Genomic DNA, 22325 nt, shown 5'->3' with positions numbered 1-22325 from the left:
TGTGGATATTGAAGACTTCTGGATCAAACTGTACCTGAAGCTTATCTTGACAAAACCCATATATTATTATTTCCATTTGGACTATTTGAGTGAAGTTTTTGCTACTTGCAACTAAAACAAAGATCATAACCTCTCACCCAGCCGGACATGGCTCAGCAGTTGAGCATCAACCTAGGATCCAGGAGATCATGGTTCGATTCCTGGTCAGGGCACATGCCCGGGTTGAGGGCTCGATCTGCCCCAGTTGGGGGTGTGCAGGAGGCAGCTGATCGATGACGACTCTCTCACCATTGATGTTGCTATCTCTCTCCCTCTCCCTTCCTCTTTTTAAAATCAATAAAGATAAAAAAAATTTTTTTAAAAAAGATCCTAACCTTTCAAGAGTCCTCTCCTTAAGCTAAGGTGTTGACATCTGAAATATTTAAGGACTGGTACTAAACCTGGGCACTGAACAGTCAGAACAGACTTCAGGCCATAGCAATGGGCCTGGGTCATGGAGGACCCTGCTGGACTGTAGAGAGGTTGGGGAAACCCTAGGGCGGAGCTGAGCTGGCAGGCACACAGAGAAGCCACTACTTACCAGCTGGCACAGAAGGATTTTGTTATTTTAATGGCCTATGTAGCTGTGTGGTCTGAAGGAGAAATAAAAATTCAAGCAAAACAGAAAGAAAGGTGGGAATGGGTGACAGTTGGCATTTCAAAGATGGCCCAGGAAGTAGGGAATGAGGGTGGGTGGGACAGGTAAGAGGCCTAGGCCAGTGACTTCCTCACCCTTCCCTCAGGCTCAGCCTTGGAGCTGGCCTTGAAGACAGAACTAGATTTGTTCTCAAGGGTGGCTTTGGAGGAGGAGCTGTATGTGTAGTAGGAATCTGAGGCAATCACGTTGTTAATCTTCCAGCGCAGGGAGTCGCAGGCCTTCAACATAAGGGGCAGCAAGAGGCAGAAGGTGATGTAGAGGCACACCAGGCTGAGAAACACGCCAGCTGTCACCTGCACAAACCACATGACAGGCGTGGCTGGGCAGCCTGGGGGAGCCCCTCCACCTCGCAGGGCAGCTCCTGAGCAGCCACTCACCATGAAGATGAAGATGGCGCGCTTGGCACTGAGTGGAAGCCCGTGGACATGCAGCAGGAAGGTGAACTGATAGTCACAGTATGTGCTCTTGTCCACACCTCTGGGGGGAGAAGGGGTCCAGGATTGGGGAGGAGCCAGGCACCCCACAGGAAGCCCCCGACCCCACCCGGGCCATATGCCTGGCTTACTTATTGCTCACCAACAGCTTGAAGAAGAATTCGGGGGCGAAGATGCTTTGGGGAACGGTGTCGTGGCATGGGGAGTTCTCCAGACACAGCCACCTAGGGGTCCATGTTCAGACACTTGTGCTGCAAATCATGCATAGCACATGCCCACCCTCGATTTCTCCCTCTGCCCCTCAAAACTCTGGGTGAGCACCAACCGGGTACAACCTTGCACCTATATCCCTGGTTCACTCCTCCACTCATTCACCCAGTGAGGCTGGTCTAGCAAGGGACAGGGCCCCTGCTTACTCATCCATTTCCTCCTCCTTCCCCCGTCCATCTGCCAGTTCCCTTTACTATGCATTTATCTAGAGCAGGGGTGGGGAACCTTTTTCCTGCCAAGGGCCATTTGGATATTTATAACATCATTCGCAGGCCATACAAAATGATCAACTTAAAAATGAGCCTGCTATATTTGACCAAACGTTTAATGAACTCACCCCTAATGTGATGGCTGGAACAGCTTCTCTTTGGTGAGGCCTTGGCAGGGCCAGACCAAATGCCTTCCCGCAGGCCGGACGTTCCCCACCCCTGATCTAGGTTATGGGCTGTATGCCTATGATGTGCCACCTCCTCACTTATTCCTTGCTGCCTTCATTCCTTCATCCCACAAACACAGCTTGAGCACCTACTAGGTACAAAATCACATCTTCATTCATTTACTCTTTATTCATTTGTTCAACAAACATAGGCTGAATGCCAGCTGGGTGCAAGTTGGTTACTTTGTTCACTCACTCACTTCTGTTATTTGCTCATGGTACCATTGTCTTCCTTTCATTGAATAAAAAAATAGTAATTGAGCCCCTGTATACTAAGTCGCTCCTCCATTGTTTTGTTCATCATTAGGACCTCCGTTCAGATGTCAGTAATGCCTACCATGAATTAATTAATTTGTTCATTCCACAGACACTATGTTCAGCTTATTCTGAATCTGGACCTATAAGGGAGACAGGCCCCAGTCCAGGGTTACAGTGCCAGGAAGGGCAGTCTGAAAACTAAAGGGGATAATGGCTGAGACAGAGCTGCCAGAGCCCCAGGCATTCCTCTTTTCTTTTTTTTTTTAAATCCTTGGCCAAGTGCTCAGGGCTTCAACAGGAGGAAGCACAGGCAGAGGGTCAAGGCTGGGGTGGGGCCTGGCTAGTGTGGCTCAGCAGTCGAGCACCGACCTAGGATCCAGGAGATCAAGGTCGATTCCCCGTCAGGGCACAGGCCCAGGTTGCGGGCTCGATCCCAACCATGCAGGAGGCAGCTGATGACGACTCTCTCATCATTGATGTTTCTATCTCTCTCTCTCTTCCTCTCTCTCTGAAATCAATAAAGATTTTTTTTTTTAAAGTTTCACACACACACACACACACACACACACACACACACACACACACACACACACAAAGGCTGGGATGGGGAACACAGAGGGTCAAAGCTGGGACGGGGTAGCACAGAAGGATGGGAGGCAACTGTCCCGTCTAGAACAGTCAGAAAAATCCTCCTAGATGAAGAGGCATCTGAACTAAGGCCTGAAGACAAAGTAAGAGGGACCAGCACTGCAGACAGAGATCCCGCTTCCGTGAAGGTCAGCCCCATTTGAGGAACACAAAGGCGGTCAGTGTGGCCTGGGGATCAAGAGGTCTCCCAGAAGCAGAAGGGATGGACAGGCCCGACAGATTGTGGGCATATGGGGGGACAAAGGGCCAGCAGCTGGGGTGTGCACTCACTCGATGCCCAAGTTCTGATGGGACATGATGCTAAAAGGCGAGTTTTTGGAGACTGTTGAGTTCTTGGCCATCCAGATGAGGCTGTCTGTGCTGTGGGGCGGGGCACCTCGTTGGTGGCAGGGCCTCAGCCTCCCACTCCCGGAGGCCGGCAGTATAGGGAGGGGGGGGTCGGGGTTGGAGCCTCACATTGTGGGCTGGACAAGAGTTTGTGGGACCTTAGGAGCCTGGCTGAGACACCGAGGTGGGTGGGGCTTGCAGCGAGGGCGAGGGTGAGGTCCGGGGCTGGGAATCCAAAAGGGCCTGCAGGGGAAGGAAGACCCGAGGACTGGGCTGGGCCCCACGGGGAGTACTTGTCCAGGGGGCTGTTGAAGCGGTAGATCTCCTCCTCGCTGTATTCCCTGATGGTGTCCAGGGTGGGCCCACCGCCCACCACCTTCAGCAGGTAGCTGCCAGGAACAGAGGGGCACACCGACCGGCCTCAGGGTCATAGCTACGCCCCCCCGAACTCCACCCCCCTACCCTTCCCCCCTCCCATCCACTGCTGGCTTGACCAAGCCTTTACCTGTCCTGAAAACTGCCCGAGTCTCCCGTCACCAAATCTTGGATCAAGAAGAAGGGGTAGAACACTGTGGGTTGGAAGGGGTTGAGGCCAGGAGGAAGAGAAATTACCTTGGCTCGAGAAGTGGAGGATGGAGGGGAGAAAAGAGAGAGAGGCCAAGGGGAAGGGCGGGGGGGGGTAAGGGGCAGGGAGGAAAGGGGGGACAGAGTACAGTGAACGATGCAGAGGAGGAGGCTGGACTCGGACACGCACTGTTGCGGAAGAGGAAGCAGGGCATCTCGGGGTCCACCCGAACGCAGTCGAAGTAGTGTTTGTTCTTCAGGCTGCTGTAGTCCAGCGTGTAGGTGATGTCAAAGGCCAGGCGCTTGCCCGGTGGGCAGCCGATAAGCACCGGCACCATCAGGTTTCCCTGAGTGGAAGGAGAAAATCCTCACCTGGGAAGTGGGAAGGAGAGGACGCCCCTCCTCCCACGCACACTATCACTACCTGCCAGGCTCCCCCTCACCCAGGGGGGCAATCTGATCATTCTTTTCCTTAAAACAATACTCTGATAACTGCGAACACTTATGTAGCTTTTACTGTGTGCAAGGAACTGGTGTTCTAAGCACTTTACACATTCAAGTGCATTTGATTCTCCAAACAGCCTTGCATGGTAGAGGCTATTAATACCTCCATTTTAGAGATGGCAAAAGTGAGGCACAGAGAGGTCAAGTAGCTTATTAATTATCCAAAGCCACATAGCTGTTAAGTGGTAGAGCTGGGATCCAAACTGGGCCAGGTAGCTTCCAGCTGCCTCCAGAGAAAGACATACAAAACAATAACAATAACGCTTACACCAAGGAAGCAGCCAACTCCTAGGCAGACTTTACAGGGCTGAAGTTGGGCCTGAATTCTCAAGCAATTGACCTGGGGGAGCATGGGATATATGAGGGAAGGGGTCAGGGAACCCTTGTGACATTGTCTTCAGAATGAATGACCCCTGGCCCATTTCAGGGGTAGGGCCCAAGGGTGTCACCCAATTGTCAAATGGACATGCGCATCCAGAAACTGTGGTCTGGGTTTCACAGAGGCTGTGCAGATGAGTTAGCAGCCATAGGTTAAGCGCTTCTCGTGCTGGACCCAGGCCAAAGACTATACCTACCAGCCACTTACTCACTAGTGGGCATCTCCAATTCAATCTATCCACACCGATCTCAACTAATGGCACTTCATCCCTCCAGGTGTGGACTAAGAGCCTTGGCCTCATCCTGGAAACCTTTGTTTCTCTCATACCCATATCCAGTCCATTCAGGTAGCCTGACTAGACTTCAAAACAGAGCCATTCTCTCCCATCTCTCAGCTCCTTTGCCCTACTCTTGCCTGCCTAATTTTGTTTCCTCCTTGGTCTCTCCTCCGCAAACACATGCAGCCAGAGGGCCCCTGTGAACACCTCAGTCACTGCCCTGCTCAGAGCCCTCCCCTAGCACTATCTTGCTCACCGTGGTCCATTAGACCTCATGTGATCTGCCCCCATCCCCACTTTGACCTCATTTCTCACCACTTTCCTCCTTGCTGGCCCTGATCCCGCCACACTTGCCACTCCATGTTCCTTTATTCTAACATATGAAACATATTCCCTCTTATGGATCCTGGCCACCATGGTTCAGCGGTTGAGCATTGACCTATGATCTGGGAGATCGAGGTTCAATTCCCAGTCCCAGCACATGCCTGGGTTTCGGGCTCAATCCCCAGTAGGGGGCATGCGGGAAGCAGCCGATCAATGATGACTCTCTCATCATTGATGTTTCTGTCTCTCTCTCTCTCCATTCCTCTCTCTGAAATCAATAAAGACATTTTTTAAAACAATTTTTTTAATTAAAAAAAATGAAACTTATGGAGACTGAGGTGAGTCACGCTACCCTGCACATGACCCGAATTAGCTCCTGTAATCCAAGGTGTTCAGGCTGTTATAACCCTCATTTTTACTGCCCTGGGTCATACCAAGCCAGGAGGGAGGAGCACCAGGGTCTGTCTGCTGGTTTGTGGGCAGGGAAGTGGGTGAGAACAAGGCCTCTGGGTCACATCCCTCCTCTACCACTTATTAGCTCACTGGGTTACTCTGAGCAGATGTCTGCACCTCTTGGAGCCTCAGTGTCTGCCTCTGTGCAAAGGGGATATTACATGTGTAAGCGGTTGAAGAACCAAGGGCCCAAAGGAGTGAACAAAGCACATGTAAGTGGGCACATGAAGAGCTACATGTAAGAAAAGGGCCAAGCTGGTTCACATGGTGCCTTTGTGCCAATTGGAAAAGGAAGTCCAGCCTGGCTGGCCTGGCTCAGCGGTTTATCATCGACCTATATGATCTGGGAGATCGAGGTTCGATTCCTGGTCCCCGCACATGCCTGGGTTTTGGGCTCAATCCCCAGCAGGGGGTGTGCAGGAGGCAGCCAATCAATGACTCCCTCATCATTGATGTTTCTCTCTCTCTCTCCCTCTCCCTTCCTCTCTCTGAAATCAATAAAAACATATTTTTTTAAAAAAAGAAAGAAAAGGAAGCCTATGTCACAGATACATTACTTCCCTCTGAAGAAAAGTATCAGAAGGAACATATAAGCTTGGGTGCAAGCTACATAACTGTAAAGGCATCCCTTTCTGAAAACAGAAACGGAGGAAAGGAGTGTGTGGGTGGGACTCCCAGAGAGCACAAAGAATCAATCCTGTTTTCACTCTACCCAACCCTTTCCCTCCCAGCACAGGGCCCAGTACTCCAAGGTCCAATACTTGCATGCGGGGCCCCTGGTCCGTTTTCTGGAAGCAGTACCCAGTCGACCCTACCACCTGTGGGTAGGAGCAGGTGTTGAGGGTGGGTCCCATGGGCTCAGCCTTTCCCGTCATTCTGTTTCCCTCCTCTCCAGGCTTGGACCACACCTTGACCAGCATGGAGGTCTTCATGTAGTTATGTCCACTAACAGCCTGGTCAAAGCAAAACCTTTTATCCCTGAGCGTAATCTGGGGATGGGGAAGAAAATGAAAGGGTCAGCAGGCATGCCCAAAGATCCAGGGGACGGTTCAGGGTACCAGGAGCTTCCAACAGGTCCACTGCCCCTACAGCTCACCACCTGGTCTCACCTGGAAGAGCACCGAGTTGCGATTAACAAAGACCTCCTGCTTCACAATCACCTCAATGCAGCCTGGGTCCGCCACCACCACGCCCAGGTCCACTGAGCTCTGTGCCTGGTAGAGTTGGGCTGTTTGGAGCACAGGAGAGGTTAAGGCCTGGAACCAGACCAGACCCCCACCTTCATGGTGCTCAGGTCCCAACCCCCCAGCCCCCTCCCTCTGACTCCACGCAGGCCCCGCCCACCGACCAGGGTTCAGATGAGACTTGAACGAGTATCCCCGGATGTTTAGGAAGATGGAGAAGCTGTAGCTGTTGCCCTTGTCCAGGTAGATGCGCTCGGGCAGCTGGTGCTCGGCCTTGAAGTCGTGGACCTTGTGGTAGTTGTCCATGTCGATGTGCACCTTCCCCGCAGTCTGCCAGTTGCTCGCCAGGTAGTAGTAGTAATCCTGGGGCATGGGAGGCGGGGCAAAATCAGCACCCCAAGTGAGGGGCGGGAGTGGGGCGGTGGGGGTGGGAGGGGGGTCCGGGTCCCGGGTCACCCCTGCCCGGACTCGCAGCCCTCTCCACGCACCTGGTCGTGTTTCTTGTCCTTCCACCAGCGCCAGGTGGAGTCGTGCACCGGGTCCGCGTAGGGCTGCGGAGACCGCCGGTACCGTCGGGGGGCGGGGCGGGGCGGGGAGTCCCCAGGCCGGCAGCGCCCCCAGACCCCTTCCCAGCCTCAGTCCCAGCCCTTAACCTAAAGCAAAAGGTCATAACCTGGCCCGTCGTGCTTTCAGCCCAACAGCCACAGCCGCAAAGCCGTCTCTCGGACCCCTGCTCACGCCCCCGCCGCCCCCTCCGCGGCCCGTCCCTCCAGCCCCACAGGCCTCGCCTTCCGTGCCTCCGCAGTTCCATCTCAGACAAGGCCCAGCCTGGGACAGCCCCCTGCCACCAGGTGCCCACCTTGTCGTACTTGGAGTGCAGCCAAAGCAGGTAGTAGACGAGGCCCTGATAGATGGCGAGTGAGTTCTGGCTGTGGAAGGCGGAGCGATGCAGGACACGTGGCGGCCGCACCCTGTAGCGCTCCTGGCGCGAGTAGATCTGCTGTTTGGGCAGGTTCTGCAGATGCATCTTCGTGAAGGGGCAGAAGTTGATGAAGGAGAGCTCCACGTGATCCCTGGGCGGTGGTAGTGGGGGATAGCGGCTTACTTTCCTGTGCCCGGGGCCCCAAGAGCCTCCACAGGCCTGTTTCCCACCCCTGCACTGCTGATTCCCAAATCTAATCCAATCCTGCCCTTCCTTCTCAGCCTCAGCCCCTGGTGCCCCTGGACACATTCCCGGGGAAGTCCCTGGGTCCCTCAGGCCAAAGCCTTGGACCTCATCCTAGACTCTCTTCCCCTTCCTAAGAGTCCTTCCACCTCCCTTTTCCCCACCCCCCACCCCTTCCTGGGCTCCTCCAAAGGTGACCCGGAGGATTATTATTAAACACAATAAAATCTGACCAGACAGTCCCTCCCCTTAATCCCATCATGGCTCCCCAGGACCCTCAAGATGAAGTGTAAGGTCTTCCTATGCCCATTGGCTCACCTTGTTTGCCCTGCCACCACCATGCACTGTGTCTGCACTAAACTTTCTCTCAGTTCTCAAACACCCAACCTCCTTCCCTCTGCAGGGCCTTTGCACACATGGTTCCCCGGTTTGGAATACCTTTCTCCATCTTATTACCTGGCCAATCCTTCCTAACAGGTCACACACAGCTCATGCACCTCTTCCTCCTTGAAGCCCTCCCTGATGCTTCCTCCCCCCAGACTGGGTTGGGCCCCTCCTTTGAGCTTTCATATACCTTGACCTCCCCCATCATGGCCCTGAGGTTGTCAGTTGCGGATGATTTGGTCTCTGTCCCACCCCCTCTGGAATGGGAGCTCTGTGTGGGAATTGTTTGGGGCTCTTGGACTACTGCTGTGGTCCATCCTGTATCTTCTTACTCTTCCTGCTGCAAGACTATGGGGCTGCTGAGCTGATGGTACATCAAAATGTGCTCCACAGGCACAAGCCTCTTGACAAGCTCGCCCCGAGGGTTGTTTTCAAGGTATACCAGCTGCAGGAGGAAGGCAGGGCCAGGTGAGTTGGTGTCAAACAACCTGCACTCCCCCCTCCCAGTCTCCCCACAGCCCCTGCCTGCCACCTGGTACAGATTTCTGTCTTCATAGAAGAGAGTGACCATGGTCTCCTTGGAGGTGTAGAGAGTGGACTGGTGCATCAGTTCTAGCCTGCTGTACGCCTCCCAGCCCCTGGACGGGAACAGCTTGTACACCCGATAGCTGCCCTCCAGGAGGAACCAGATCTGGGGGTGCAACAGCCAGGTGTATGTGTGAGAGTTATGGGGACTTCTGACCCCCCTTTCCCTCTTCTGAGTGTGATGGCCCCATTCCTTGAGGGGTGAGGCTTGGGAGTTCGCCTCTAGCTGGGACCAGGTGAGCTCACATCCCTTCTCTCTATAGTGCCACCTCTCTGCTTCACAGAACCCACTACCTCTGCTTCCAGCTGCAGCTCGCCATGTTTCCTCAATGTTTCAGTCTGCTGGAGTTTCTATTACTTGCATCTTAAGCATTCCTCATACATACACCCCCTAATGGCTGGGATTCCTAGGACTGAGCTCTCTTTCTTCTCACTCTGTCCACGGTATCACCATCCCCTTGGCCTCAATTTCCCATCTCTGCACTGATTGCCCCCCATGGCCCCAGCACATTTGACTCTGGACCTCACCTCCTCATGAGCCTCAGCCTCCAGGATGTACCCCCTCTATGTGGCCTCCTCTGTGAGGCCATTCCACACACACACACACACACACACACACACACACACACACACACACAGACTGGGTCAGGCCCCTTCTCTGAATGTCCATAGGTGTTGACTGCCCCTGCTACAGCTTGACCACCCTCAACTGTCACTGTCTGGGAGTGAATGTGTCTTCCCAACTGGCCTGTCACCCTGTGAGGGCAGGGCCCAGGGCCCAGTGTGTCCCCAGCACTGGGTCAGGCATCCAGTAAGTGTTCCCATATTTATGAAGGGAATGCCTGCATGATGAAATAAAAGAGGCTGCCTCTGGAAATCCAATCATATAACTCTGAGCACAGACCTTTCACTCTGCTGAGGGACTTTGGAAAAGACACTTAGCCTCTTTGAGTTCCAGGGTTCTCAGCTATGAATAGAGCTTCTGCTGCTCTTCCCCACAGTCCCTGGAGGTGTTCCCTTTGGCTCCTGTACCCTCACAGGGGAAGAAAGGAGACCTCTGGGCTTTGGGGTGGGCAGAGAGGAAGTGGGAGAGAGGCAGGGCAGCCCACCTCCTCGGTCTCTGTCACAATAGCTATTTCCCCACGGAATGAGTTGACCAGGTACTTGATGGACAGCTCCACGGGGAAATCCGCCAGGAAGATGAAGTTTTCATTGTCATAGCTGCAGGAACAGAGATGGAAGCTAGGAGTGCCCAGGTAAGACCTCTGGAGGGTATCTGCTTCCCCCAGTCCAGGCTGAACACAACATGAGAGCTGTTTGCTCACTGCTCCACTAGCTTTGTGAGCACATGCAAAGGAAGCCTGGGATTCTGGCTTCTGCCCCTGACTCCAAACCCTATGGGTGCCCTGTCCATCTGTAAACAGGAGCATTGGGCCAACCTGGCACATTGCCAACAACTCATGGAGTTGGTTCAGGGGCCCCTAGGTTCCTGAGGGGTAAAAAGTGTCCTCACCCTCACCTTCCCCAGACAATGCCTTCTATCACTCACATAGGTTGGACCCTCATATCAGGGCTCCTATAGCTTCCCCCATCCTAGCCTTCACCACCCCAGCCTGTGTTTTCCCCATCCCAGTCCTCATAACTTCTGGACTTGGGCAAACTGAAAACCTGGTGACTTTAGAAAGCCCCCCCACCCTGATGGGGCTGGGAAAGCAGGATATGCCCAGGCCCCTACCTCTGCAGGAGGAAGTTGCCCCAGATGAACAGCAGGTGGCTAAATGGGTTGTAGGACATGCCCTTGGGTACCATCGGGAGGGTGGTGTAAGACTCTGTCCCTAAGATCATCAGGAACTCCAGGCCTTGAGCTGGCCGGGGCAGAGGCAGAGTGGATACAGCAGTGAGGTGGGGTCAGCTGGGCCCCTCCTGCCCCCCCACCTTTGACCCCCCTCTGCCTCCCCATCCTACCATCAGGAATGAATTCTGGGATGGTGTAGAGGATGGCCAGGTAATCAGTGACTACAGGGGAGAACACAGCAAAATCGCCTGAGGACCTGCGCTTTCACAAACCGGAGACTGGGCAAGGCACCAGCTTCCCAGTTCCTCCCAAACACCCTCCACTGGCTTCCCATTTGGGACTCTTGGCCCTTTTTGTTTCTTTATGGGAATTATACAAAGGCACTGCCTCTGAGAAGATACAGTCCTGTTAGGGCACAGGACCTGCCTCCTCCGGCTCGCTCTCCCGAGCAGTGCACAGCCTGTACAACCACATGTGACACCCTGTTCTCGGTTCAGGTAAAATAAAACCAAGTCTCCTTATTGGAAGCCACAGGCCTTTCCAGACCTGGCTTCTGCTCACCTCTTCAATCTCCCTCCCTTCCCTTTCCAGCTCTGTTCCAGGCACATCGACTTGCTCTCAGTTTCTCCAGCCCACCAACCCTGTTCTCCGTCACTACCCCTTACCCAGGAGTGACATGAGCAACATTTCCCTCCTGTTGTCCACCCCTAGTGCCCCAATTACTCAGGTTGTAGCGGACCACCCGGGAAGACTTCCTGGAAAAAATGTCTTCTATCTCCACCAGCAGCAGTAGATTCTGTTCATTCTCAATGTATATAGCCCAGGTAATGGAGCAGATGGTAACTGGAAGGGAAGATCAGAGCAGCCCCCCACCCGGCCTCTCTTGATCACTTCCTCCCTCTTGGTGACTGCCACCCCATCCCATCCCTGTAACTCTCCACCTCTCTCCACGACACTGCCCTTCCTTTCCCTTACCCGTGACCTCTCCCACTCTCCCCTGCTCTCCCATACCCTAGATCCCCACACCCGCCCACTGCAGACCCATCTGAGCTATGGGTACCTTGTAACTCTCTGCACACGGACTGCTTCCTGGGCAGCATCTCGAAGGAAACTTTGCCATCTGCGGAGCAGGGCAGGTCCATGTTCAGGCCCCTTCCATTCTCAGCCCAACAGGCACCCCACCACAGAGGAATGCCCGTTCCCCAGCCGCTCCATAGGCCTACGGATTCCAGGGGACAGGTCTCACCCCCTGGCTATTCAGTCACTCATACTTGGCCTATCTGTGTCTGTCTCTAGTCAAAGTAATTGGCTCAGGTCTAGGTACGAGACCTAGAATCTGCCAATCAGGGTACACCCTGGGGGTGGGAGATCCTCAAGCTCCTGGGAGCCCTCCTTAACCCCCACAAGAGGAGTTATCTACCTGAAAATGAAGCTAACTCACAGGGCTCATAATAATAAACCCTTTTCTAGCGTTCAGTGTGTCCCTAGCACTGTTCTAAGAGCTTTACAGGTGGCAATGTGTTTAATCTTTTTTTCTTTTTAAAATATCTTTGATTTCAGAGAGAGGAAGGGAGAGGGAGGGAGATATAGAAACATCAATGATGAGTCATTGATCGGCTGCCTCCTGCACATGCCCCATTAGGGATCAAACCTGCAACCCGGGCATGTGCCCTGACCGGGAATAGAACATCAATCTCCTGGATCATAGGTTGATGCTCAACTGCTGAGCCACACAGGCTGGGCTATTTAATCTTTATATCAACACAATGAAGGAGGTACTAGTAGTATCATTAGCACCATTTTTCTAATGAAATAAGGCCAAAAAGAGAGGTTAAGTCATGCGTCTAAAACAGGTGACTGAGTAGGTTGGGAGTGTTGGAGCAGTCTCTCTCTAGACCTGCTATGCTATACTACCTTACCAAGAGATAGACAGAGTCTTGACGATATACCCTGTGAGCTCCTGGATCCAGCCATGTCTGAAGTTGTCAATTTGTCTTTTCATTTATAAGTCCACATTTTATGCCTAAATGATTTTTGAATTGGACTTCTGCCCATTGAAATCAAACATATAATGCAAGATATATAATATACCCCAGGCACTATCCCTACAAATGCCTAAACCCATCCCCACTCACAGGGCCAGCCTCCAGCCTGGGATTCCTTCTGAAGGCACATGGTGAAGGGTGAGAGCCTAAGGTCAGGGTTCTTGGAGGTGAGAGGGCATGGAGGAGTCTCTTGGGCTGCCAGAGGCCTCCATCCTTACCTGAGATGGTCCCAAAGTGGAGGTAACCTTCGTGCTTCCCAGCAGTGAGGGCTATAATGTACTCGGAGCCATTGCCATGGAAATCCACGGGGCACAGCCTCTTGATGCACTCGCTGGACAGTACACGAACCCAGCTCTCTGTGGGGGCCAGCACGGGGCCTCAGGCCCAGACATTTGGACTGTGCCCCCGCCCACATTCCCTTGGCCGTAATGAGTCTGTTATCATCATCTCCCCCTGGAGCAGCTGCTCAGTGTGCTGACCAAGAGAGCCTTGGCACAGGGCCCCAGCTGGTTTTGAGAAAATCCTCCTGGCTCACATTCTGTCCAGGAGGTTCTGATTGGGCTTGACTCTTCCCTTGCATTCCCCTGGCCAGAGCCATTGGTTCCGAGCTGGGTATGTTACCAGCAGAGCAAATCAGAGACAGTTCCAGCTTGCAACCACTAACAAAAAGAAGCTCTTTCCCAAGGTTTCTGAGAGTATAAAAGTCTGCAGTTGCTGGGTGAACAGGGAGTCACCACAGCCACCACAGGAGGAGCCTATCAGCTACAGTAAGTCCCTAGATCTATGTGTGAAATCAACATCTTCCTGGTTGTGTTTTTCTCTCCAACCCTTATGCCTCTCCGCACCCACCCCCCAATTCCTCTCTCAGTATGCCCCTCTCCGTATGCCTGTCTCTGTCTTTCTGACACTCTGTCTGTATGACTATGTGTCTGCGAGTGTGTGCCCGCATGTGCATGAGTGTGACTTTTTCTCTCTCTCCCTTCACCCTCAACCTCCCTCTTCCCTCAGCTGGTTCCCAGTTCCTGGGAAGGTCTGGATGAAGGCCCTACCCCAGCAGAGAGAGAGAGTGGGAGACAGCCTTGCAGGATGGGCAGGATGATTCAGGACCTTGGAGAGGCCCTTCAACACCCGCCTCCCCACCCACGGAAATACCAGCCTCAGGTAATACAGTGAGTGGATGGGTTCACTCAGGTGAACCCCTGGGGCTCCAACAGGCAGTTCCCTTGTCCAAGATGCCACGGACCCCTAGGCATGTGATCCAGCCACAAGCCCCTCACCGCTGCCATAGTTGTGGCTCCCATGGAGTGTGATGTAGGTGCCTGTAAAATAGTAGACGAGCTGGTTCTGTCGAATGAAGAGGGTGCTCTCTGTAGCGATGGTGTCGTAGATGGTGGCGGTGAACTTGGATTGGCGGCAGTAAAAGGAGCCTACCCAGCAACTGTCAATGCTCAACTGCAGAGGAGTACAGCCAGCGGTAAGCGGGTGGCCTTGGACTCAGCCCCTGCATCCTGCCCTGGGAGGAGGCTCCTACTCTGACAACTGCTTGGGATGGACACATGCAGCTGCCCCCAGGATGCCCTCCCTGCTCATCCTGCAGCAGCACCTTAGTGGCCAAACTTCCCCAACATGGTCAAAGGAAGCAGGTGAGCCAGGCAGGAGCCTGGGGCTTTGTGTGTTACCCAAATTTGAACAGTGCACAGCATATTCAGTGGTCCCTGAGGGTTGTGCCCGCATGGATCCAAAAGACCCAATGCTTTGCCTGATGCACATTTTTAATAATCCTACTCTAACAGGAACACAGATGGCTGTCAGACTGACACTATCTGAACTTACTGACTGATCAAGGACACTGGCAATATCGCCAACAGTGGGAAAGCACCAGCAATGCAAGGCTCTTGCCTAAAAGATTGAATCTAAATTTAATCAAGCTTCTAGAGCTCACTACCAGTTTATTGGCAATATGGGGTATTATGAACTAATTATGTTCCCCTCCCCAATTAATATGTTGAAGCCCTAACCCCTAAGTGTGACTATATTTGGAAATATGGCCTTTAAGGAGATATTTAAGGTCCAATGAGACCATAAGGGTGGGGCTCTAATCTTATTAGATTGGTGTTCTTATAAGAAGAGGGACACCAGAGATCTCTCTCTCTCCATTCACGCACACTGAGAAAAGGCCATGTAAGGACACAGAGAGAAGACACTTTCTGCAAGCCATGGATAGAGGTCTCATCAGAAACCAACCCTGCTGATACCTTGAGCTTGGACTTCCAGCCTCCAGAACTGTGAGAATATAAATTTCTTTGTTTAAGCCCCCAAGGCTGTGGTACCTTATTAGGGCAGCTTGAGCTGACAAATACACAGGGTTAGAGGAACAGTGAACTGATTCCATGAAAAAGTAAGCAGCCAAATACTATAGGACAAAAGGCCCGGTTTCTTAAACTGTTTGAAAAAAGGGGGCTGGAAGGAGACAAGGGTGGGGAGCAGACTTACAGGTGAGAAGGGATTTAAGAGATTTAACAATCAAATGCCATGTATTGATCCTGACTCAAACAAAGCAACTTTAAAAGACATTTATAGCTAATTGGAAAAAATTGACTATGATTAGATTAGATGATAATAAGGAGTTATTGCTAACTTTTCTGGGTATTATAAATGTTAGACCTAGCTGAGTTTGCTCAGTGGTTAGAGCATCAACCCGCAGAGTGAAGGGTCCTGGGTTCCATTCTGGCCAAAGACACATACCTGGTTGCAGGCTCAATGCCTGGCCAAGGTTGGGATACATGAGGAAGGCAACCAATTGATGTGTCTCTCTCACATTGATGTTTTTCCCTCCCTCCCTTCATCCCTCCCCAGGTTCAGAGTGGGGCCTGGGGCAGCACCCCATAATCAAACACCTAAGATTTCTGCAGGGCAGAATCTGAATATTAACACTAAATGGGATACAAAAAGACTAAGTAGCAGAACCAGGATTTGAACCCACGTTGTCTGGCTGCAGAGTCTTATGTCCTTCCTTCATGCTATCTGCCTCATGTGGGGATGGGTATGTCTTTGGGGGCCCCCTCCATAGGCCCAGGCTGCAACCCATTTTAGGGGCTGAGGGCCAGCACCTTTCAAGGGGCCCCAGCCCACAATCTGCCCTGCACCTCTCACCTCCACAAGAAAAATGTCCTTGAAGCTGGAGTCAGTTAGCAAAATGTACTTCTCCTTAGGAATTTCCCCCAGGATGAGCACAGGTGCCTGGCCCACAGTGTACCACAGAGGCCTTGACGGGACTTTCACGAAGTACTGGGGTCTCAGATTGAAGTGCTGCCAGGGGAGGGGAAGGAGGGCTGCTCAACATCCCCCACCCTCCCATGGCTCCATCTCATTCAGGATAAAAGCCAAAGTCTTCTCCCTGACCCACAAAGCCCCACGCAATTTGCTCCCACATACCTCTCTGACCCCATCCCCCCACACTCTCCCCCTTGCTCACTCTTTCCCAGACACATGAGCCTCCTCACTGCTTCTCAGACTGACCAGGCACATTCCCATCTCAGAGCCTTTGCACTGGCTCTTCCCTCTGTATGCAATGCTCTTCCCCTAGGATCTGCATGATTCCCTCCTCTCCTCCTTCAAGGCTTTACTCAAATGTCAACCTTCTCAATTCTGCCTTCCCTGACCATTCCATCAAACACTGTAGTCCCCTCCTGCGCAGAGCCGATCTCCGCACTCTGTCTGAATTCCATCCAGAGCACCCTCCGCCTTTTAGCCTGCTATGGAATGTACTTGATCTCATGTGTACTGGTTTGCTGTCTGTCTCTCCCACTAGAACGTCAGCTCTAAGAGGTCAGGGACTTGGGTCTGTGTGTTCACTGTTTTCTTCCCACAGGGCTGCCCTGTGTGCTCAGTAAGAGCCTGCTGAATGAATGAATGAATGAATGAATGAATGAATGCACTGTGATTAAGAATATGGGTGCAAGAGTCAGGCAGACATAGTTTCAAGTCCATATGTACATGCTGAGAGACTGAACAAATGGTTCCATCCCTTTGGGGCCTCAGTTTTCTCCTCTCTAAAATGGGTGTGTAAGAGTACCTCCCCTCACAGGGTCAGTGTGAAGACTGTAGCGTGATTGTGTGTTTAGCAGAATACTTCATCTGGGGCCTGGCACAAAGTAAGCACCCTTAAAGTGGAGCCTGCCACTTGTGTGGGAAGTAATCAGAGCCCCAGCCAACTGTCTTTAATCCATGTTTTCTACAGTTTCCACTGTCCGGGCCCCTTACCTCGGTTCCCACAGTGAACTTGGGTCTTTTGTCTTCCCCTCTCTTCAGGAAGCCATTGATATTCACCTGAAACCTGGCAGCAGGTGTGAGGCAGGTACATGCGAAGGTTCTGGTTTCAGGGGCTCCTGCCATAGCTGACAGTCTTCTCCCCAACTTATTCCCTCCCACTGGTCTCCTCCTGGCTTCTTAGGGAATCTGGATATGAGGAAGTCCCTCCCAGTCTACCCCCTACCACAGGCATGGGGAAGGGCACCTTTTACTGGGGATGAAGGGCCCGAGGCCATTGCTGCTGATATCCACATACATGACCACGCTGCCATTCTTGAGGGGCATGGGCGTGTACCAGCTCATGGTACACATCTCCTCTTCATTGCAGTGCTCTGCTGGTAAGCAGGGGGCACTGAGGTGGCTGGGATCCCCCTGCAACTCCCCATGTCCTTCTCCAGGTCATGAACCCCTTTGTGTAGCCCCATTTAGGCCATGGAACCTGCTAAGACCTCCTCCCCATGCCCTCCTCCACTGAGGGCCCCCAACAAACCCCACATTCCCACCAGGTCATGGACCCCTCTGATGACCCCAGCCTCCCCCTCCAAGTTATGAACCTCTCTGAGGCCCCCAGCAATCCCTCCCCTGCTCCTGTCAGGTTTATGACCCTTCCAGGCACCCCTCAGCCCACCTTTGCTGCGTAATGGGGCTGCCTCCATCTCGATCTGCAGCTGCTCTAACTTCCAGTGATTGAAGTTAACTGAGGGTTGGAAGGTGACCAGCACCATAGGCTTCAGCCCCGTCAGGAAGCCCTTGCGGACCTGAGCCTCGGAGGCCTGAGGGCGAGATGGCCCCACAGGTGTGTCCTTAAGATAACCGCTGGGCCCCCCTGCCCTGACCCCACTTTTAGTAGCCTGTCTTCCTGGGCTGGAAAGGGAGAACAGACTCTCCACCATGGGAAAGTCAGAGAACATGGTCTAGGTTTGGAGCTGGGGTGGGGGACAGGCCAGGCTAGGAGAGGGGCAGAGGGGCTAGGAACCATGGAGGGAGTCAGGAGGTCTTCCTGGAGGAGGTGAGTCCACGGCCAAGGTCTTCAGATAGAATTTGAATGCAGGGAATACATAGAAAAGGGCAGCATGGGATAAGTAAAATCATGATGGTGGGAATGAACCTGGCACCCAGAACTGAAAATCAAAACCATAGTGAGATACCATTTCACACACTAGTGTTACTATAATAAAAAAGATGGACAATGACTAGTGTTGGTGAGGATGAAGAGAAACAGGAACCCTCATAGATTGGAATGTAAAATAGTGCAGCTGCTTTGGAAAACAATCTGCCAGTTCCTCAGAAGTGACACAGAGTTAACATATAACCAAGCAATTCGGTTCCTAAGTGTATACCAAAGTACTGAAAACATGTTTACACAAAAACCTGTACACAAATGTCCATAGCAGCATTATTCATAACTGCTCCAAAAAAGTGGAAATACGCCCAAGCTGGTTTTGCTCAGTGGTTAGAGCATCTGCCCAAGGACTGAAGGGTCCTGGGTTCGATTCTGGCCAAGGGCACGTACCTCGGTTGCAGGCTCGATCCCTGGCCTGGTCGTGGTGGGTGCGGGAGGCAACCAACTGATGTGTCTCTCACATCAGCGTTTCTCTCTCTCCCTCTCTCCCTTCCACTCTCTCTGAAAAGCAATGGAAAAATATCCTCGGTGAGGATTAAAAAAAAAAAAATCAATGGAAAAAATAACCTCAGGTGAGGATTAAAAAACAAACAAAAAAACATGCTAAGTGAAAGATGCCAGATACAAAAGGCTACATATTGTACTGTCTGGAATAAGCAAATTCATAGGGACAAAAAGTAGATTAGTAGTCTCCAGGTCTGGAGGGGTGGGAGTACAGGGTTTCTTTTTGAGGTGATGAAAATGTTCTAGAATTACATAGTGGTGATGGTTGCACAATTTTGTGACTACACTAAAACTATTGAATTGTACACTTTAAATGATTAATTTTATGGTATGTGAATTAGCTCTCAAATTTTTAAATGGCAAAAAACAAAAAATTCTTACTTGAGCACCTACTATGTGCCTGGTGGGGCACTGGCCATTGTGAATACTTAGGCGCCCCCAGGGTTGGTGATGCCACCACCATTAAAACGTTAGAGATAGGAAAACTGAGGTTCACACAGAATGAGCCCCCTCCAGCTGCACTCACTCACCTCTACCACGCAGGAGTAGTTGATCTTCAGGTAGTAAGGGAAGCCCATATAGTACTGCAAGGAGAGGTTGGGCAAGTGGCCAGAGCCCAGTGGGGTGCAGGTCCAGGACCTCTCCCGAAAGCCTGACCCCAGTCCTCTCACCTCCTCCTCGTGGAAAGGCGTCGCCACCAGTAGGTCAAACAAGCTGTTCACTGTGTCCCCGAGCTCTTGATCGATGAAGGGGTCATTCCCGTCGTTCTTGCCTACCGTCTGGAACTTGTTCAGGACAACCTGCCAGGTGCACTTCGGTTCATCATGGATAGCCCACAGCCTCCCCGGTGACAATAGCACCAGCAGTGACCACAGCGCCCACGGGACTCGGAATCTCGGACACTCAGGGCCAGCAGCAGTGTTCATCGCGGGGCAGTGCGCAGCGTGGCTCGAACCTGGAGAATGCGGGAATCAACACCAGCTGGCAAGACTGCGCTCCAGGGCTGTCTTCTGAGATCCCACCTCTGCCCTGCGCTTCGCCCGCCTCCTGCGCTTTGGCCCCGCACCTGCGCCAGGCCTCCCCTCTGCTAGGGCTTCTGACCCCACCCCTGCCCTTGCTCTGGGTCCCGCCTCTGCTCCAGACGTCGTTCCCTCCCCAGGTGCTGCATCTGCGAGAACGCGAGACCCCACTTGGGCTATTTCTCCAAGTCCCGCCCCTGCCGTCACTCCCTGCCCCTCCTCCTCTCTCCCGCTAACCTTCCCCGTCGTTCTTCTCCGCGCTTGCTCTGCATCCCTCCCCTACTCTTCACCCGCTCTCGGATTCTGTTTCTCGCTTTGGCTGCGTCCCATCTATACCTCGCCCCGCCCCCACTTTTTGTCCCGCAGGCCCACTTCTCTTCGCACTGCCACTTTGTCATTGCTCCGGTCTTACCTGCATACCCGATCCTGTGCCTAGCGCCGCCCCTCCCTCGGTCTCGGACCGTCTCTACGCCCCATCCCCTGTCCCCGCCTGTTTCTCTTCTAGAGCTTGTTTTCTGATCGGTTCGGGCTCGGTCCCTTTTCTTCAACGTGCCCCTTAGCGACGCTCTCTTTCCGCTGGTCCTTGACAGCCGTACCTCCAGAGCCTGCTCCCCGCCCCGCGTGGCCCCGCCCCCTCCTAGAAACTCTCTCTTTGCCTTTTGAACCCTCCTCGCCCTGCACCTTCTCCTCGTTCCACGCCGGGGCTACCATGTAGGTCAGCACCCCCTCGATCTTCACCTCACCGAACCGCGACTCCTTTTCGTCCCGCCCCCTCTCCTCACCACCCCTTACCAAGCCCTGGACTATAATGGGCTCTATGCCCGGCCTCCTCTAGCCCCGCCTCTACTCATCTCCCTGCTTCTCGCCCCGCCCTTTCTCCTCCCCGTCCCTCTTCTGCCCTGTCCCTCCACTCTCCACCCTTTCCCTGCTTCTGCCCTTTCCCTGCCTCTCCCCCTTCCGTGGGATGGTACTAGGCACCTCCCTTTTCTCCCCACCCCTCGGTACCAGTCTCTCAGGTAAAACCGGCCAACCGTCACTGGGCCGTTCCAGTCCCGCCCCACTTTTCCCGGTCTCAAAATGGCCGCCCGCACTTCCGCAACCGACTTCCGCCTTTGGCGTGGCAGGCCGGGCCGGCACGCCTGTCTCCATGGTAACAGGCTCCCGGGGCTTGGGGGCGAAAGGAAGGTAATGCTCAACACCCAGGCGCGCGGGGCCTGGCCGGCAGAGGGTGCTGGAGACACAGTTTGTGATACCTACGCCCGCTCCTACCCAATCAGGCTTTTAAATAAAAAATTCTACACCTGAAAAGAAAAGTTTGGTCTCCTTGTGGGAATTAATCTGAAGGCAGCTTAACACTCTCCTCTACAGAACAGGAACAAAGGCAGCCATCGTGTAGAGTTGTGGGAAGTCAATAAGGGAACACTTGAAGAGTGCCTGGTACAAGCAAATATTCCGTAAGTTAACAATTTCCGTTTATATTTTGATGCCTAACATTAAGCACTCAGACCATGACGTTTTTAAATCCTCACCTGAGGATGTTTTTTGCATTGCTTTTCTGAGAGTGGAAGGGGGAGAGAGAAACACCGATGTGAGACACATGGATTGGCTGCCTCCCTCACGTCACCCTAACCTGGCCGGGGATGGAGCCTGCAGCCCAGGTACCTGCCCTTGGCCCGAATTAAACCCCCCGACCCTTCATTCCGAAGGCTGACACTCTAACCACTGAGCCAAACAACTAGGGCCAGAGCATGACTTTTTGATGAACTGCAAAGCTGACTTTACGTTAAACCAGTAGTTTTCCAACTTTAACGAGTATTAGACTTTCCAGAAGAGCTTGTTAAAACTGGTTGTTGGGATCCACCCCCAGCGTTTTTTATTCAGGAGGTCTGAGGTCGGGCTGGAAAACTTGTACTTCTAGCAAGTTTCCAGGTGTGGGGGCAGAAAAATAAAATTTCCTCCCACCTTTCTGAGTTCTAGCTGGACTAATGATCAAATTAATATGAGACAGATTAACAAGAGAAAACATCACAAGTTTATTACAGATGTACAGATGTACATAAGACAGCAGATCCGAAGAGGCTTTGGGCAGTTGAGATATATATGCCATTCTGGAGCTAAGGAGAGGTGGGGGTTATGGTTTGGGACTTCAAAGGCAGGAAGGCAATTCACGTGGAGATGGAAAGCAAATGTTTGGTAAATAAATGTTTTCTGAGCCATGTTTAACACTGGGACACAGAGATGACTTTGATCAAATGAGCCTTTCTAGGTTCCTCCCTGTCTATCACACCTGGTTCATATTAAACTATAGTATCTATGATGATAGCTCCCTTCTTGGAGCAGGTCCTCTATCTTTTGTTTCTTAAAAATAACCAGGTTGAAATAATCAGTATCCCAAAAGGCTTATTTGGGGGAGGTAAACTTTGGTCCCCCTCACAGGTGATGCTGATACCGATGGTCTGGGACCACACTTTCAGAACCAGTGCTCTAAAACCTTCCAGGACTCCCTGGAGCCTCAGGGAAACCTCCAAAGTTGGTTTCTAGGGCCCTGCATAACTTCATGCTTGTTGGCCTTCCTCTCCAGCTCATCTCTTTTCCCTCTATGGACCTGTGTAGCCTGCAGTCTAGTCACACAGAGCAAC

At 52.6% G+C, this 22325-nt stretch overlaps 1 protein-coding gene across 7 annotated transcripts; it reads right to left on the bottom strand.

Annotated features, from left to right (window-relative positions):
• Nucleotides 1–587: 587 nt before the first annotated feature.
• CATSPERG (catsper channel auxiliary subunit gamma) lies at nt 588–19693 on the bottom strand. Of its 7 annotated transcripts, XM_087826648.1 has the most exons (28): nt 19339–19693; nt 19198–19251; nt 17669–17813; nt 17246–17372; nt 16993–17065; nt 15883–16038; nt 14007–14181; nt 12948–13085; nt 11745–11804; nt 11408–11527; nt 10855–10905; nt 10625–10754; nt 9999–10110; nt 8837–8995; nt 8637–8749; nt 7615–7828; nt 7244–7306; nt 6920–7118; nt 6681–6799; nt 6480–6560; nt 6333–6389; nt 3825–3981; nt 3576–3639; nt 3364–3459; nt 3014–3103; nt 1263–1355; nt 1075–1174; nt 588–990 (listed from the first exon to the last, which is right to left on the bottom strand). In XM_087826648.1, the coding sequence occupies exons 1-28, from the start codon at nt 19591–19593 to the stop codon at nt 751–753; spliced, it is 3441 nt and encodes a 1146-aa protein (XP_087682774.1). In that variant the 5' UTR covers nt 19594–19693; the 3' UTR covers nt 588–750. The 7 variants fall into 7 exon arrangements, with proteins under 7 accessions (XP_087682774.1, XP_087682770.1, XP_087682769.1 ...); XM_087826644.1 differs by lacking the exons at nt 16993–17065; nt 17246–17372; nt 17669–17813 and having other exon boundaries at nt 19198–19693; XM_087826643.1 differs by lacking the exons at nt 16993–17065; nt 17246–17372; nt 17669–17813 and having other exon boundaries at nt 6333–6560.
• Nucleotides 19694–22325: the final 2632 nt, after the last annotated feature.

The sequence above is a fragment of the Miniopterus natalensis genome, chromosome 18 (assembly GCF_054644295.1).
Source record: "Miniopterus natalensis isolate mMinNat1 chromosome 18, mMinNat1.hap1, whole genome shotgun sequence".
In the NCBI taxonomy this organism is placed as follows: Eukaryota; Metazoa; Chordata; class Mammalia; order Chiroptera; family Miniopteridae; genus Miniopterus; species Miniopterus natalensis.
The sequence above is the reverse complement of the archived record's forward strand: the minus strand, read 5'-3'. Positions and strand labels throughout refer to the sequence as shown.

Coding starts and splice junctions, on each gene's coding strand:
- CATSPERG (XM_087826648.1), bottom strand. CDS start 19,593: ATGAACACTGCTGCTGGCCCTGAGTGTCCGAGATTCCGAGTCCCGTGG. Junction 16,039..16,992: donor AGTTCACTGTGGGAACCGAG/GTAAGGGGCCCG, acceptor CTCCCCTGGCAG/CACTTCAATCTGAGACCCCA. Junction 10,906..11,407: donor GGTGGTCCGCTACAACCTGA/GTAATTGGGGCA, acceptor TCTCCCCTGTAG/TCACTGATTACCTGGCCATC.